The following is a 17,045-nucleotide window of genomic DNA, read 5'->3' on the forward strand; positions in this document are numbered from 1 at the left end:
CCTCCGCGATTAAGCACCGGTCAGCCAATTAGTGGCAGCCAATTGTTGGATGAGGGCGGGACACCCTGTAGTGGCAGGGCATACCATGACCTGCATGATTTAAAGGGCCGCCGGCAGTGTTGTTGACACATGGAGGAGCAGTATCTGGCATTCCGCTGCCTATCAGCTCAGAGGAAAGGCAGTGCTGTAGGAAGAGAGAGGAGGAGGAGCCTAAAATCACTGGGCAACACATCCGGCCTTGTTATGCTAACACTGATGTCAGCTGCCATCTCTGCCATCTCCCGGATTAAAATGGTGGAGATCACAACTGCTCCCCCACCGCCCAGAGTGACCCATTTCTAGACCATTGGCTGCCATGAGCAGTGAAGGTGGTGAAAAGCCAGGCAGCCCCACGTTTGATGATGATTCTGTGCATGCCCTCCTCTAGGCTGTGACTGAACGATGGAGGTTCTCCTACCACAGATAGGAAAAGGAGACCTCCCCACAAGACCAGGGAAGCCTGAATGGAAGTGGCAAAGGAGATAAGTAGCCATGCGGTCATCTAGAGGACTTGGCTACAGTGCTACAAGAGGCTGAATGACCACCACTATTCTGCAAGGGCGAGTGATAAACCGAACTCGCAATGTGGGTGCACACAGATGGGAGGGTATGTGGATGCACATGGGAAGTGGATGTCAGGAAAATGGAGGAATGGACACCACGCAGCCAGAGTGCCAACTGAAGGAGCTTCGACACCCTGCCTGGTTGGGGCTGGAAAGGTAGGGTGGCATGCAAGCAACAACGGCACATGGAGGAGCAAGGCACCATAGGTTGTGGGGCCAACGCTAAAGGCTTGATCTCTCCAGGGATGAAAATCATCACTCTCTCATTGTCTTCTCAGGAAAAGAGGGCCCATAATTCCCGAGAGAGGTCAAGGACCAGTGAAGGAGTGCCCAACCTGGGAGTCAGATGGAGGAAGACATCCTGCAGCTGGCCAGTCACCAAGGGCGCAGATATGTTGGCCGTGGAGAGGCTGGATCCTGTGCCGGGTGTAGTGAGCATCTGAGGACTCTCGCTTGGTTCAGTGGGGTGGTTGTGTGGCTGTGGTGATGGAAGGATGGGTTTGTATTGGGCAAAAGCTGAAAGGGCATTACTCTTGTCTCATGAGTTACATGGTGTAGGTGTCTGTTTGAGATGTGGCGATCTGCAGTGTTGAACGGTGTTCATCTTCCTGTTTTCTCCAACAGGTCATCGGCCCCAGCAGCCACTGTCCCCAAGGGACAGGCATTGATCTCTGAGGAAGATGGAGGGACCTTGGAGGGTGCACCTACCCATCCTTGCTCTGCACCTTCCACCAGCTCAGATGCCTGTAACCCAGTGGGTGTGCAGGCGTCGGCCAACACAGTAGCACAAACTGGTTTGCACACTGCAAAAGCGCTGGACCAGCTGTCAGAAGCTGTGACAGTCCAGGTCTTAGACACTTGGAGGTGTGTGGGAGTGCAGATTGTTGCTGAGCCCCAGGCTGATGACGAGCCTCTGGAGTCATCCTTAAGCAGGCAGATGCTGGACGTATAGTGGGAGGTGCGTGAAGATCTAGCAGTGATTCCAGGAGGTATGCGCGCCCTGGCATGGACAGTGGAGAAATCCATCCAGGCCACGAGTGTTGCAATTCCTTCTCGCCTGCACATGTGGCTTCCTCCATTGAGAGATTGGCGACTCTCATGGAGAGCCAGAATCAGCGGAACAGTCAGGGAATGCTCGGCAATGGGCACTCCTGAAGGTGACAGTGGCTCTTCCACCGCTCTGCCAGTGACACCAGTGCCTCAGGGTGGTGTGGTGACAGAGGAAACTCCTGTCATTGTGCAGGAGTCCCTCACAACACCGAGGTTCTCACCTCCTCAAATGACTGTGGATGTCTGCCAAGGCCATCCCAGGTGAAGGCCCGTGAAAGTCAGCAGTCTGCCTCCAGCACAGGGGAAGCACCATGGCATAGGTAGAATTAAGAAATCACTCTAGGCGTGCATGGGTCATCACGGGTGCTCGCTGAAGTCATTTTTCTGTGTGAGGTATTGTTTGTGGATCTTTATTAAATACATATTACCGAATATGATCGTGCTTTTGCAGTGAGGAATCTCGGGGTTAGATGGTAGTGTAAATGGCTGCGAGCCCATGAGTACTTGGTGATATCTGAGGTGGCACAGGTCCTCAGAGGTTCCTTCGCCGAGGCACTGTGCAATGCTGACCTTGATGGTGTTGGCTTTGAATGGTCATACGGGGTTGCAGAATGGGAGATTGCGAAGCACTGGTCTTTGTATTAAAAGGTCTCACATCCTCCCTTTTAGACCCCCAAGTCTCCCTGGCAGCCAATCCCTGTTGATCCTCAGGTGGAAGAGCAGGCTAGTCTGGATCGTTCTGATCCTCTTCTGATTCCTCACCCGATTCTCCATTTGTGGATGCGTGCTGGTCAATGAGATCCTCTTCTGCCAGGGCTGCCTCATTTCTGAAGCACAAGGTTGTGAAGAGCACAGCAGAAAACCAAAATCAAGGAGACACAAGCTGGCACCACTGTCTCAGTCCAGGCATTTGCATCTCATTTGGAGTAGATCGACACCATTCCTTAATGGTGTCAAGAGCCATCTCTCTATCAGATATGCCCTGTCACCAAGTATCCATCACTCCAATAGCAGTGTTGGGGTGAATAGCTGGGGCACCTGGGAGCACCTGAGGATATAGGCATCATGGTTACTGCCAGGATACTGGGCACTAACCTGCATGATCCTCTGGTGATGGTCATATACACGTACATTCAGGGAGTGAAACCCCTTGCCATCCATGAATGCCCTTGGCTGGTCCATTGGTACCTGGGTGGCCACAGGTGTGCACTTGATGACGCTCTCAGTTTGAGGAATCCCACTATGACACCAAGCCCTCTGGCTCTCTTGGCCTGACTGACCTCATCTGCAGTGTAGTCAATGAAGTCATCCGCTCTCCTGAAAAGGGCATCGCCCTGATACAGTGATGGGTTCATGCCTGTGAGATGCCACACAGACCTCTAGCTGCTCCCTGGAAGGACCGCGAAGCATAAGAGTTCCAAGGCAGCTGTCACCTTGAGAGCAATGGGGAGCGGGTGGTCACCAGTTCACTTGGAACTTATCTACCCTGCCAACATTTCACATGGAGATGTTATTGCCTCCTGGAAGAGACGCAGCCGGTGAAAACACTGGCATTGCAGATAGTTTGAGCATTGCCTGTGTGCTTGCCTGCTGTGTAAGTTCTTCTTGGCTGGCCTTGCTGAGCGTGATCTCTGCAGCCTTCTGCCCCATCAACCTCACCCAGTACCTCCTGCAGCTGGTCAGCAGGGTAATACTATCTCTGTCCAGCTGCCCTCCTCTTCTTCCTCCTGCTGTTCTCTTCCTTGTGGAAGAGCCTTCACCAGAGTGCACCATGTCCATGGGGCCAGCGACCTATTTCTTTCAGTGTGACCCTCCTCATTTAAGAATCCTCTGTGGCTCCAGAGCCCCTTAAACTGTGACTCCCTTCTGAATCCTCCTTTGTAGTATATTACCTTGAGAAGTTGGCCCAGGATCAATCAATGAAAAGCCCCTCGCCTCTAGCAGCAGGCTCAGCTGCTGCCTTCACCTTCTCAGAGTGAGTCCAAGCTGCAGTTTGCTGTCCATGAAAAGCTGCTGTGAATCATTGCCCCTGTTTGGCCTGTGACTTCCTGAAAAATTGCATGGACCACATCAAATTTGCATTGGCAATTTAATTGCCTTAATTAGCTCTTAATTGTTGATTTCTGAAAAGCAGGCGGGTTTTTGATCGCCTTCCAAGTTGTTGCAGACAGGTGTCATGACATCGGCTACCTGACCCTGCGACACGATCCTCAATTTTACAGAGGAGAGACAGCCGCCCAATGCATTCCCTAGTGTAAAATTGAGCCCTTAGTGTAGAAATAGTTTGTGGATTTATGTGGTTTACACTGTGAAGGTAAATTCCAACGTTTGCTACTGCTTTTTCCAGTCATTTCTTTTGCAAACCAATCTTTTTCCTTTATAGTCACAATATATGGCCTGCTGCAGCGTGCTCCATTTCTCCTGGTTCCTTGTCATTTCTCGACTGAAGGAGAATAAATGTACCGTCCCCCTTGAGGGAACCAGACTGTTTTCTTCTGTGGATCCCAACATAAAGGTGACCTTCCCACCTGGGGCAGTAAATGAGTCTCGCAAAGTAAAAATGCAGGTTTGTGCATCATGTTAAATATTAAACCCTGGAAATAAAGTACCTAACATATCTCCGTCCATTAAACAACCTTTTGTTTTATTCTGTGATTGTATGCATATCTGGTTTCTTGCTCAGCCAAACACTTTTTAAAATCTCCTTAAATTTACATACAGGTGTTACCAGTTGCTGTAGAGGAGTTACACAAGCTCCTAAATGATCAAGATTCTGTAGCAAGTGCTTTGCTCTGTTTGTCACAGAATACAACCGACAACTTCCTGAAACCAGTCAAGGTTCAGCTTCCATTACCCAGTGGGATCACAGGTCAGTGTTTTAATACCTCTGTAGAAATGACTTAAATAGCAATGTGTTTGGGAGATTAAGTGTGTTATGGATGACAATAGCCTTGTTTCATTTCTGATGTCCAGAATCAAATTTAATTGGAGCAATTTAAAAGAATGCAGAGACTAGGGAGTGTACATAGATAGGTCTTTGAAAGTTGCAGAACAAATTGAGAAGACAATTTTTTTATTATTCATGGAATGTGTGCATTGCCCATCCTTAATTACCCTTGAGAAAGTGGTGGTGAACTGCCTTCTTGAAACACTGCTGTCCATCTGGTGAAGGCACTCCCACTGAGCTGTTAGCTAGGAAGGTCAGGATTTTGGCCCAGCCACAGTGAAGGAATGACAATATTATTCCAAGTCAGGATGGCATGTGGCTTGAATGCAAATGTGATGTGCTGGTATTCCTGTGTACCTGTTGCCCTTGCCCTAGGAGATAAAGGTGCTGTAGAAGGAGCCTTGGTGTGTTGCCACAGTGCATCTTGTAGTTGGTACACACTGTTGCTCTTGTTTGCCAGTGGTGGAGGAAATTAATGTTAAGGTGGTGGATGAGATGCCAGCCAAGCAGATTCCTTTGTCCTATATGGTGTCGAGCTTCTTGAAGCTGCACGCATCCAGGCAAATGGAGAGTATTTTATCACATTCCGGAGGTTTTGGAAGGCAGGAGGCGAGTCACTCACTGAATGATACCCAACTTCTGACCTGCTCTTGTAGCCATATTGTTTATCTGTCTAGACCGGTTAAGTTTCTGGCCAACGATGACCCTCACGATGGTGGGGGATTTGATCATGGTAATGCTGTTGAATGTCAAGCGGAGGTGGGTTAGACTTTCTTGTTGCAGATGGTAGATAGGATCCTTGGCTTTATAAATAAAGGCATAGAGTACAAAAGCAAGGAAGTTATGCTAAACCTTATAAAATGCTGGTTAGGCCGCAGCTGGAGTACTTTGGCCAATTATGGGCACCAGAATTTAGGAAGAATGTCAAGGCCTCGGAGTGGGGACAGAGGGGATTTACGGGAATGGTAGCAAGGATGAACAATTCCAGTTACATGGAGACACTAGAGAAACTGGGCTTGCTCCTCCTGGAGCAGAGAAGGTTACTGAGAAAATTGATTGATGCTTTTAATGTGGTTAAAGAATACCTGTTAATTGCATACATACACAGTCAATTCACAGATCACATCCAGCTATTAACCAAATAACTATTAACAGAAACCTCACCCCATTTAGATGTTTAACCAGTTCAAAGCAGGTTACTATTTTAATCTCACAAGATAACGTCACGTAAATACACCAGTTTCCTTTTCTCCAATTTTATTACAGAGTATTAGCTGAACATGACATTCTCAGGAATATTTTACTGACCTGTGCAAACCAAGCTCAGTTTCTCAGTGTTATTTAATAATTCAAGGAATTTACATTATTGCAACACAATTGAAGACTTAAGCAAGACAAACTGATGATTTTTCCACAATTATAAGAACCAAATCAGCAGGATAATAATATAAGCTGGAAATGCTAGAAATACTCAACAAACCAGGCAGCTTAATAATGGCACTTGCTCACTGTATGAGACCAAATTGAATGCACCCTAGCGTCACAGCAGCAGCTGGTTCCCCACCTCCGCTCCCTTCCTGTTGAAAGTAAATGTAAGGTTTCACTGCTGGCATGGGGTGTGGAAGTGCTATGAGGGGACCCTTTTGAATTTACCTTTCAAAAGGTTCCCTCATGCAGACCATAGTTCACGACACTCCTTGGTTGCTGTGAGCCACAACTCTTTGAAATACTGGCCCCACTCCAGGAAAATTGCGAAGGACTAGGACATGTCTATCCACGCAATGGAGCTGGCCAAGTCGGGAGTGCAGGGTGCAGGTTTACAACACATACCAGCCCACGCCATTAAAAGGCATTCCTGAAAATGGGAAACCCTGGGAATTTTTAAAAATATTCATTCACGGGATGTGGGCGTCACTGGCGAGGCCAGCATTTATTGCTCATCCCTAATTGCCCTTGTTTAGACAGCAGATTTCCTTCCTTAAAGGATATTAGTGAACCAGATGGGTTTTTACAACAGTCAACAATGGTTTCATGGTCATCATTAGACTTTTAATTCCAGAGTTTTATTGAATTCAAATTCCATCATCTGCCGTGGCATGATTCAAACACAAGTCCCCAGAGCATTACCCTGGGTATCTGGATTATCAGCCCAGCGACAACACCACTACGCCATCGCCTCCCCTTAGGAATCCTGGAATCAGGTCCCGCCTGCCATTTTTAAAGGACTCCCGAGTCATCCCGACTGAGTAAAAATCCAGCCTGTAGTACCCAAATTAATTTTCGGAATTAATTCTGTCATTTTATCTAATAATGATACAACACTAATGAGTCTATAGCTACTTTGGTCTCTTTGCCACCCTTTTGAACTTAGGATGCCATTTGAGCTGTTTCTAGTAGGTTCTGAATCTCTCCAGTACGCTACAATTTCCATATAATGACCATTAATTCTTCCCAAATCTCTTATTTTTTCCTCTTTCAGCGTACAGATGTAAACACATTAATGGCTTGGAATTTCTGCTGGTCGCACTGCTTTTTTTTGCAAAATTGTCCTGAAATTGGTCAAACTAATGCCAAAAAACCATGAAATTTTGAGCGTGCATTACTTCCAGCATGAATCAAATTTCCGCCATCCTTTGCACTAGTTTAACAAAATATATGCTGGAAGCTGGTCTTGCCCACCGTACTTGTCACTCTCTCAGCTCAAGTTAATCACCATTGTATTAATAAAACTGCAGCAAGTTATCATTTGTAAACATATCAAGGAACATATTTTAAAGCAAGAATTATTTCTTTTAAATTACATTCTAAATGCTGCATGATTGTGCTGTTTCATGGCAGATTTGATGTTTGGCAACGGAAATAGAGTAATTTTGGTCACAGTTTGTGCCTGGATTGATGATTGTGCCTAAGGCGAAAGCTCCAACCGTTCTTTCCCTGGGGCTTTTAAAGTCATTTATGTTGGAGTTGTGAATTCTTATGTTATTGCAGTTGGGAAGGGCTTGTTGCTCATATTTTCCATAGTGAATGTTTGCAATATGTTCATCTGCTATTTTGGCTCCGTGCGCATCTTCTAAGAACCTCTGACTGCTTTCTTACTGTTATGTTTTTTTCCATGCCTTGCTTTGCTCTGACGTCCTTGTATTTTTTCTGGATGACTCTATTCATCTTGGGAAACTCCTTCAACTTTTGTTGTATAGGATTTTGAGAGGTTATTTTTCATTTCTGTCTACTTAGTTAATCCATTTAGGATCACACTTTTTGGTCTGCATTTGCCTAATCCTGGATATATATTTTGAATTTTCAGTATTTTGATTTTAAGGATGTTTAATTTGTCCTTCAGTGAAATGTTATTGAACAAACCCTTCCCCCCGAATCAACAATTTGCTTTACCTTCATTTTCTTAACTATTGATTTTTTTTAAAAACTAATATACTTGATTCTTGATCTTTAGTATTTCTGAATCTCAGATTATGTTGAACTTGGTCATTCTGTGATTGCTATCCTCCTAGGCCAGAAGTTTCATATCATCCATGGAATTTGGGTCACTTCATTACCAAGACAAGATGCACAGTCAAGCATGACATTTGCTGATGTATACTCCAAATGACTTGGATTTTCCAAGTTTATACTTGGTGGATTAAAGTCCTCGATTAAAATAATTTTGTTGATTTCACACAGGTTTCTTTGTAGAGCAAACTGTCTTCTTCCTTCTGGGTATCCCTTCTGTCTGCCAATAGCAAGGATTCTTTATAAAAGGAGCTTGGGTGCAAACTCTCAGCACAAATGCACACATAGATTGGTATAGCTTCTGTCAGAGACACCATAAAGATGGTTGTTGCCAGAATTTTTCTTTTAAATCACAGTGCAGTCTTTTGTTTAAGCATCTTATTAGAGCATGGGGAACTTTACTCTGCGTCTGACCTTGCTTTATCTGTCCTAACAGTGCAGATTGTGGATGCAGTATGCTTAAAATGGCAAAACATCATTTCACATTCCTGGTGTTCTGGCATTGCTCCTTAGATCTCTCTGCCTATGTACTTTTCTCTCCTCCTTTAAGACTCTCCTTAAAACCTACCTGCTTGACCAAGCTTTTGGTCATCTGCTCAAATATCTTCTTATGTGGCTCAGTCTTGCATGTTGGTTGATAATGCTCCTGTGAAAGGTCTTGAGACGTTTTACCATGCTAAAGGTGCTATGTAAATACAAGTTGTTGTTGTGTTGGTCAACTGCCTAATTTTAATACTTAATATTTATTTCCTTTTTTTCACATCCAAGCACAATTTTCTCCATCAGAGCCAAGCGCATTCTGTACCTGTAAGGGTAGGTAGGGACTCTGGGTTATATTTCTGCTGATTTAGGAGAGAATGAGAAGAGCTCTGGATGGCTGTTCACTTCCTCTATGGAAATGCACATAGTCTTTACTAAACTATACTTGCCTGGGTGATTAGAAATTTGTGCACTTGTATCTTCTAAAAAAAAATCATTTTTGAATCATGTACTATTTCTGTTTTGATAGCTTATTGGAACTAGTAATTCTATTCAGTTTTAAACGATCTGATTTTTTAAATTAACTTCTGATCCAGGTTCAAATTTGGACCGCTCCAAATTACACTTACTTCATGGAGATCCAGAAGTCCAGGACTGGATGGACGTTACTAATCAGGTCGTGCTGGAATTCACTCACTTGTATGCTCTTTTTGAAGTTAACCATTTCTCGTGGTAAGATTTTATAAAGTTTCACTCTTTCGACTCATTGTTTGACTCTGATACTTTTCGAACATTTTCTCCTCCTTATAGTTGAGGGGGAGCCAAGCAGGTCCTTTTGTGACCATATTGGCTATAAGCTAACATCCCTGGTGCTGGGAGATGAATTAAGTTGACCCTGACTTGCAACCTTTGTGGTCAATACATGAGCGAAGCAGCTCAGCAACATTCCAATATCCTATCAATGATTAACAGTTAACCCAGCTTATTGAGAGGATTTGGAGTGGCAAACTTGTCATTGGGAGATGGACCTTTTCCCACTTAACTCTGGATAATTTTAAAATAAAACAATGCCCTAACTGAACAAGTAGAGGGAAGTTTACCAGTGAATTATGCTAGTATGCTGTGCAGAATGTAGACTCCAGAAGTATTTCTGTGCAAACTCAGAGGCCCTTAGCCTCGGCTAAGTTGGCTCTGAGCAAAAAGTTTTCTGGGCTTAGCTGAGTGCTGGGTGCCTACTCTGGGTACAATGGGAACTCCATATCCGGAAGATTGAAATTTCTGCAGTGGAATTCTCATTTATTGGTTTGGAAACTCTTAAGCAGGGTGATAATTTCCAAATATGTCTGTCACCCAGCTAACAAAGAAAAATCAACCAATGGAATCTTCTGGAATGTAATGGAAATTACTTGGTTAAAAGAGGCCTTGTCATAGCTCTCCAGCTCCAAAAGTTATTGGAAAAGTGCAAGTGTCAATGTTAGAGGCCATTTTAGCTAAATAGCCTTGAGCACTTCACTGCCTTCCACATGAGTGGCTGCCCAGGAATGCAGACTGCACATAACTTGGACATTGATGCACGATTCTTATATGGAAGAGAGCTGATTTGTTTAGCCCATTACTGCAGTTAAATAATTACATAAAAATTCATTGCTATTCTGAATATGATAAAGGAAAGTAGCTGGCTCTGAAGGAAGATATCTTAAAATACAAACTGCATCTTGGCTAGAGTTGACTAGAATTCCCGAAGTAAAATGCGTTAATAGTAATGGGTGGGGTTGAAAAAATAAGCCATTTGAATTATTTCCAGGAAAGTGTGATGACTGCAGTGCAAAATATGTGCTTGATATTTGTGCTTTATTTGCTTTTCACTGGATAATTAATGCTCATGTTCTCTCAAGTTATTTTTGCCCTTTTATGCCTACATAACAGCAATGACTACATTCCAAAAGTAACTCGTTTATTGTGAGGGATGTCTGCAGAGAAGGGAACCTTAACCCCTAAGAATGTGTGGGTGGGGCAGATCAAATTTTGGATTTTTCAACTGGGAATGCAACTATTCATGTTACAGGACTTATAGACAAAGCTCATCTTTCTTGACCTGACATGCAGTGCTTTCACAGGCTGAGTTCACCCAGTCAGGTGGTGGCCTCCAACAGGAAAACCTGCTGGATATGCATTATCAGTGGCCAGATCATTCCAGGGCACTATCAGAGCCATATCCAGGATAACCCAGTGGCAGCGCAATGATGTATTACTTTGCCAGAACCGATATTTAGTTAAATTTCCCCTGGTATGACCATACTCAGAATGAGAGACACATGGTTTGGCCTCTTGGCTAGATTCCCACATGTGCAGGATACCAATAAACGCATAAATGTGGCAACCTGAAAACCATCACAGCAACCAGGAGTTTGTATGAACTGCAAGGGATATTCATCCATCAATATGAAGCTGGCGTACAACCGCTAAAGAAGATTCATGCAGGTCTGCGTCAGATTCACTGGGTGCTGTCATGAGACCTCTACATTGTGACAGCCAAACATGGATCTGGATGTGCCCTTCAGTACTCACCAGTGAGTGTGTTAGGATAGTGGTGGTATGCTGCGTCATGCAGAACCATTGCACAGTAGAGAAAATAGTAGTTGGAGGAGGAGGATGATGGGGCTTGTCGCTCTCCTTTGACTGTGGAGAATATAGAGCAGAAGAGAAGTTAGATGGGGCACCCTTCACCAGACCAGTTGCTAACATTGCTGCCAAGGATGTCCTAATATCACGATGCAATCTTTCTCTTAAATTTTCTTGGGGTTTTTTTACGCTATATATTTTCTGGTTCCTGTATCTCTGACCATTCCTGTAAGTGGACCTCTGGCTCCTAGTGACACAATGGTGCCTTTGCTCATCCAATATCAAAGATCTACAGGATAATGGTCTTTGAATTGAATGGCTTCACCCGGTATCTGTGAACAAAGTACGCTGTTCCATTTGATTACTTCTGGGAGACTTCAGATTAACGCCTATTTGTAGCTGCAGTGAAATTAATGGGCCCAGCAGTAAAGCACAGAGTTCCAATTTATAAATGTATGGCTGATACCAGGAAATAGTAATCTAACTCTTGGTGAAAAAAAAGTTTACAGGTTTTTCATTTTTTTCCTTGTTTTTTTGTTCACAAGATGTGAGCGTTGCTGGTAAGGCCAACATTTATCGTGCATCCCATATTACCCTTGAAGGTGGGAGTGAACCATCTTCTTCAACTGCTGCAGTCCGTGTGTTGTGGATACACCTACAGTGCTGTTGGGGAGGGAGCCCCAGGATTTTGACCCAGCCAGAATGAAGGAACGATGATTATAGTTCCAAGTCAGAAAAATGTGTGACTTGGAGGGGAACTTGCATGTGGTAGTGTTCCCATGTATCTGCTGCCCGTGTCCTTCTAGGTAATTGAGCTCGGAAGGTGCAGTCAAAGGAGGGTTGGTGAGTTGCTGCAGTGCAACTTGTATATGGTACATACTGCTGACATTTGTGTGCTGGTGGTGGGGCGACTAAATGTTCAAGGTGATGGTTGGGGTACCGATCAAGCAGATTGCTTTGGCCTGGATGTTGGTGGATGCAAGACTGGGAATGGCTTACTGATCTTCAATACAGCTTCCCCTCACGTACTCTCGCCTCTAGGTGTCATACCTGTGCTGTTGAACCTCAGAACCTGTGGCCCAGTTCCATCAAATCTCAGTATAACACTTTTAATTCTCATAAACCTCCACTGTTGCAACTAAGGGCCGGAGTTGGCTGTGTGCCCGCTGATATTTAAACAGCCTATTAAGGCCATTAAGGAAGTAAGTAATTGTTAATGCTGCCCATCTAAACTTCAGGTTGGCGGGCCAAGCAGCCTTCGCGTTTTTTAGGAAACCTCATCCACGATCAGGATAACGTTTCCTAAAGCTTCTATTAATTTAATTTAAAAATTTTCCTAAATATAAAAACGTGCCCCATCTCATGTCACATGAGGGGACATGTTTAAATAAATTTTTAATCCACGTATTTAATATTTTCAATAGCGATTCAATCTCCCTGAGGCAGCTCTGTGCCTCAGGGAGATTGAAGTGCTCTTTTGCACGTATTGCGCTGACCCTGACACTCTGTCCTCCCCCCTCCCGCTCATGTCTTATGCTGGACTGGCCTTAATTGGCGGCACGGAGCCGATCGCAGGCGGTGATCGGCTCCACGCCCGCTCCAGCCGAGCCTGCCTGCCGCCTTAAATGCTTGGTCCAACCTCTGTCCCTCCAAGGCTTCATCAAACTTCAGAACCACTCAGTAATACTGAAAAGCATTCCATCATGATCCTGCCTAATCTCAGCCTAGTTCAAGCAGTCTCCTTGTGATTCAGTTGCTGCCAGAGGTCACGGATCAGGATGCAGTTGGGTGAGGATGTAGCAGCAATGTTGGAATGAGGATGTTGGTTAAGCCAGGAACTGTTGGGGGAATTAATTTGTTGAAAGGCTTTTCAGTAGTGGAGAATCCTGTGCTTTAAATTAAATACTGGGCTGTATTTTATTTACACTGCTGTGCTTTGTTTTATTTTAAACAATAGAGGCCTCCCTGTTGAGGAAACCTCTAATATTTAGTTAAGGTTCAGGATATCCTCTCCCTCTGGGCCTGCCACTAATCCCTCCCCATCATGCTAAAACCTCAAACCTTAGTCCTTCCTCTCACCGTTTTCTTCCTCATCATCACCCAAACTCTCTTTTCTGTTCGCCTCATCTACCTAATCTTTCATAATCATCACTCAGCACTAAACTCTCTCTAATCCCAACTTTCCTCTTCCTTCAGTCCCTAAACACCTGCTTTGTGCTGTCATTCAATCCAACTCCCACTTTACCACATGTTCTCTGCAAATAGAAGAAAGAATTGATGTTATTTTTCAAAAGCACTTCACATACAATGGGCAGAATTCTCCCTTTGGTGAGCGGGGATGGGGCCCGCTCAGCGACACGTAAAATGACGCGCAGTGACGTCGGGCGGGCGTCCTGACGTCATCCTGCGCCATTTAGATTTTCAGTTTGGCGGGCACGCATCCGAATTGGCTGCGCGCCCGCCAAACTGTCAGCCTATTAAGGTCAGTTAACGAGCAATTAAAACAATCAACTGAGCTGCCCATCCGACCTTAAGGTTGCCAAGCAGGCGAAGAGCCCAGGCGACCTTCAGAAAAAACATGAAACCTCATCCACGGGCAGGATGAGGTTTCATGAGGGTTTAAAATTTGTATAAAATGTTTAAATAAAAGAAATTGACGTATCCCAGCTCAGTGTCACATGAGGGGACATGTCAGGAATATTTTTTTCTGCCTTTGATGAACTTTTGAATCTTGAGCTGATCTCCCTGAGGCAGCATTTTGCCTCAGGGAAGTCTGTGTGCTCTTCCGCCTTAATTGGTCTGCTCACGTAAAATGGTGGTGTGCCCCTGACCAGGGGCTCCAATTGGGAACCCGCCCGCTCACGCCTGATCCCACACAACCCCTCCGACGGGGGGAAAACGCTGCCCAATGAATTATTTTTTTGAAGTGTGATCACTTTTACCTAAGCAAATGAGCGGTCAGTTTTCAGTCCAAATATTTTCCTGAAGCAGCAAGTGAGATAAGTGACTTTGCTGTTAGTTAATGGAGAGATATTGACCTTCTGAGGTGACAGTATTAAACATGTGCCCCAACTTCCTGTCTCCTGGCACATCCGCTATCACTTGTCAGCATAATCACAACCTACTCCTTCACAAACATACTCATAAATACAAAATTCTATAAATATTTTTGTTATATCTGTATACAAAATCCATGCAGATATATTTATTTCATATAATATTACAGCACATGAATTAGATGTATACACACAATATGTTTACATAACAAGTATATAGAGATTTCAGTGATATCATTTCAAGTACTTCACTTATAGTTACAATGAGCAACTCCTGTGTTCTTTATTCATGAGCCTCTGAATTTGAAAGAGCTGGGTTCAAGGCCCATTCAAGGACTCGAGTGTATAATCTAAGCTGACATTTTACTGCAACAGTGTGGACGTGCTGCATTGTTATAGGTGCCACTTTTTTTTGGATAAGACATTAAATAGAGGCTTCATCTGTTTTTTCCGTTGGCCATAAAGATACTCTGGCACTATTTGAAGAACAGGCGAGTTCGTCCAGTGTCTGGATCAGTATTTATATGAACTAACGTCACCAAAACAGATTAATTGGTCATTATTTCATGGCTATTTGTGGGACCTTGCTGTGTGCAAATTGGCTACCAGGTTTTCTGATGTAACAGTGACTACACTTCAAATATATTTATTAGCTATAAGATGCTTTGGGGCATTCTGGAGGTATGAGGGAGGGGGGTTAGATAGATAGAAGTAGTTATTCTACAGATATATAAATGTTTCCATTTTACAATTCCATCTTATTTTCTATTACATTAATTTCATTTCTTTATAATTTCTCTTTACCACTTACTCCATTTTAGATTTTTTAAATTTTGAATCAATATCCTTTATTATCAACAATAAATCAATATCCTTTATTATCAACAATATCTATAGTCTATTACTAAAATACGTTCTTTTTTGCTTCATATTTTACACTGCACAAATGTGCACAAAATCATAGAATCCAAGCCTGTAAATATCAACCCTACACTGCCACAGTGTTCTAACAAAATAGTTTAACTTATTCACTTGCTATAAATTAATGGTTATGAAATTTAACTGAAATGGTTTATTAAGAAACTGACTTGGCATCAGCAATGCCACAGGAAGTCTGCTTGCAAAAGATTTATGTGCACATGGACTTCCTGGCCAATCTCACTTTAGACATCACATACTGCTGAAAACAAAGTCCTGTGCCTCATTCTTTACAAAGACCTATGATGAACAAAGGCAAAGCCCACCCAGGAACACACAATACTGGAGCTACAATGCAGACATTTACCGGACCTTCCTATGTATAAATCCAGAGTTCTGATCTCCAGCCTTACTGGCAAGTAACCTTTGAGTGGACTCACCTATTGTTTATGGAACATCAATTAGACTTAATACTCTTAAAGGAATTATTTTTCCAAAAATATACTTTTTTCCTAAAATTTGTACAATTGCATTACGTAACAGTTCAAATTTGACAGTGCAATATAGAACAGTTTCTTTCAATACAGTACATGAGGTACCTCACTACACTTGCCATTACAGGTTACATTTACAGTATAAAATTACATTTCATGTGAAACACATTCTATGCATGCAACCCAATGGGTTTTACATGGTTTTCAGTCCCTCAGTATGTTATGGCAGGAGGGCCTTTTCTCATTGAGCCTTTGTGGCAACTGCCCCAAACTTCAGTGCATCCCTCAGCACGTAGCCCTGGATCTTGGAATGTGCCAGCCTGCAACTTTCTATTGTCGACAGCTCTTTGCAATGGAAGATCAGGAAGCTTTGGGCAGACCAAAGAGCATCTTCCACCAAGTTGACAGTCTTCCAGCAGCAGTTGATGCTTATCTCGGTATACATCCCTGGGAACGGCCCTTGGAGCCATAATCCTGCGTTATGTGGCTGTTTGGGATGAACCTCAGGCAAAACCACAGCATCTCTTTCCAAACCTGCTAATGCAAAGGCACATTCCAGAAGGAGGTGGGTGACAGTCCCTTCCCCGTCACAGCCGCCTTGAAGGCAGCATGTGAAGCACTGAGACTGGGCATGCTGGAAGGATCTAAATGGAGTCCTTCTCACTCAGCCAAGCTATGACTTATAGTTTTAAAGGAATCGATACAATAGATTTTTACTTTCACTACTTGGGCGGCAAACTGGCAGAGTATATCTTTCATGAACATGCCCACTTTTCATTCCTTTTGGATTGAAAATCAAGTGGACTCTATAAAGAATTTGTCAGATTACTGAGCATACGATGAAGATGATCATGTAGCCCACTGCTTTATATGTTATTTTGTTCCAGACCTTGTAAAATAACACATCCCCTGATTTAGCATGAGCAACACTATGGAACATTCACTAATGTTTAACACATAGTGCAGAAGTCATTTGCAGCTGGTTTGAATTTATGCTTGAGTTCACAAACCATTTCTTTCCATTCACTGCAGCAAAACTTTAGAAATGGATGTTGAGGAGATTTGGATTAAGGTGCAATTTGACCAGCTCTGCCTTGCTTGAGACGCTGGTTGGGCAAGGAAGCACCTGATTGAAGTGGCCTTTTTTCATATTTTATCTCCAGTCTTCTAATTGTTTTTTTTTTAATTTATTAAAGCTCTATACTCAGCTAAAGTTACTTTGGATTTTTGCTCCCAAAGCGGGTAGTGCAAGCCGGGAAATTCTGTGGCTTGCCGGCCCCACCTTGGGAGAAACTGCTGCAAATGGCACGACCTTCATTCCGGGTGGGGGGATGCAGGATAGAGTTGGGCCTGCTGCCCCCGGACACTG

The 17,045-nt window shown here is 43.7% G+C and overlaps 1 protein-coding gene across 3 annotated transcripts in view; it reads left to right on the plus strand.

The window, feature by feature from the left end:
* The window catches only part of pidd1 (p53-induced death domain protein 1), an 81,340-nt gene that overhangs the window by 30,901 nt on the left and 33,394 nt on the right, over nt 1-17,045 (plus strand). For all 3 annotated transcript variants that reach the window (XM_078548935.1, XM_078548936.1, XM_078548934.1), the window contains 3 exons: nt 4,036-4,218; nt 4,374-4,521; nt 9,183-9,318. In XM_078548935.1, the coding sequence (XP_078405061.1) occupies nt 4,036-4,218; nt 4,374-4,521; nt 9,183-9,318 (467 nt within the window). The remainder of the gene's footprint in view (nt 1-4,035; nt 4,219-4,373; nt 4,522-9,182; nt 9,319-17,045) is intronic.

This window comes from Cetorhinus maximus, chromosome 9 (genome assembly GCF_964194155.1).
Source record: "Cetorhinus maximus chromosome 9, sCetMax3.hap1.1, whole genome shotgun sequence".
NCBI classification, from domain to species: domain Eukaryota; kingdom Metazoa; phylum Chordata; class Chondrichthyes; order Lamniformes; family Cetorhinidae; genus Cetorhinus; species Cetorhinus maximus.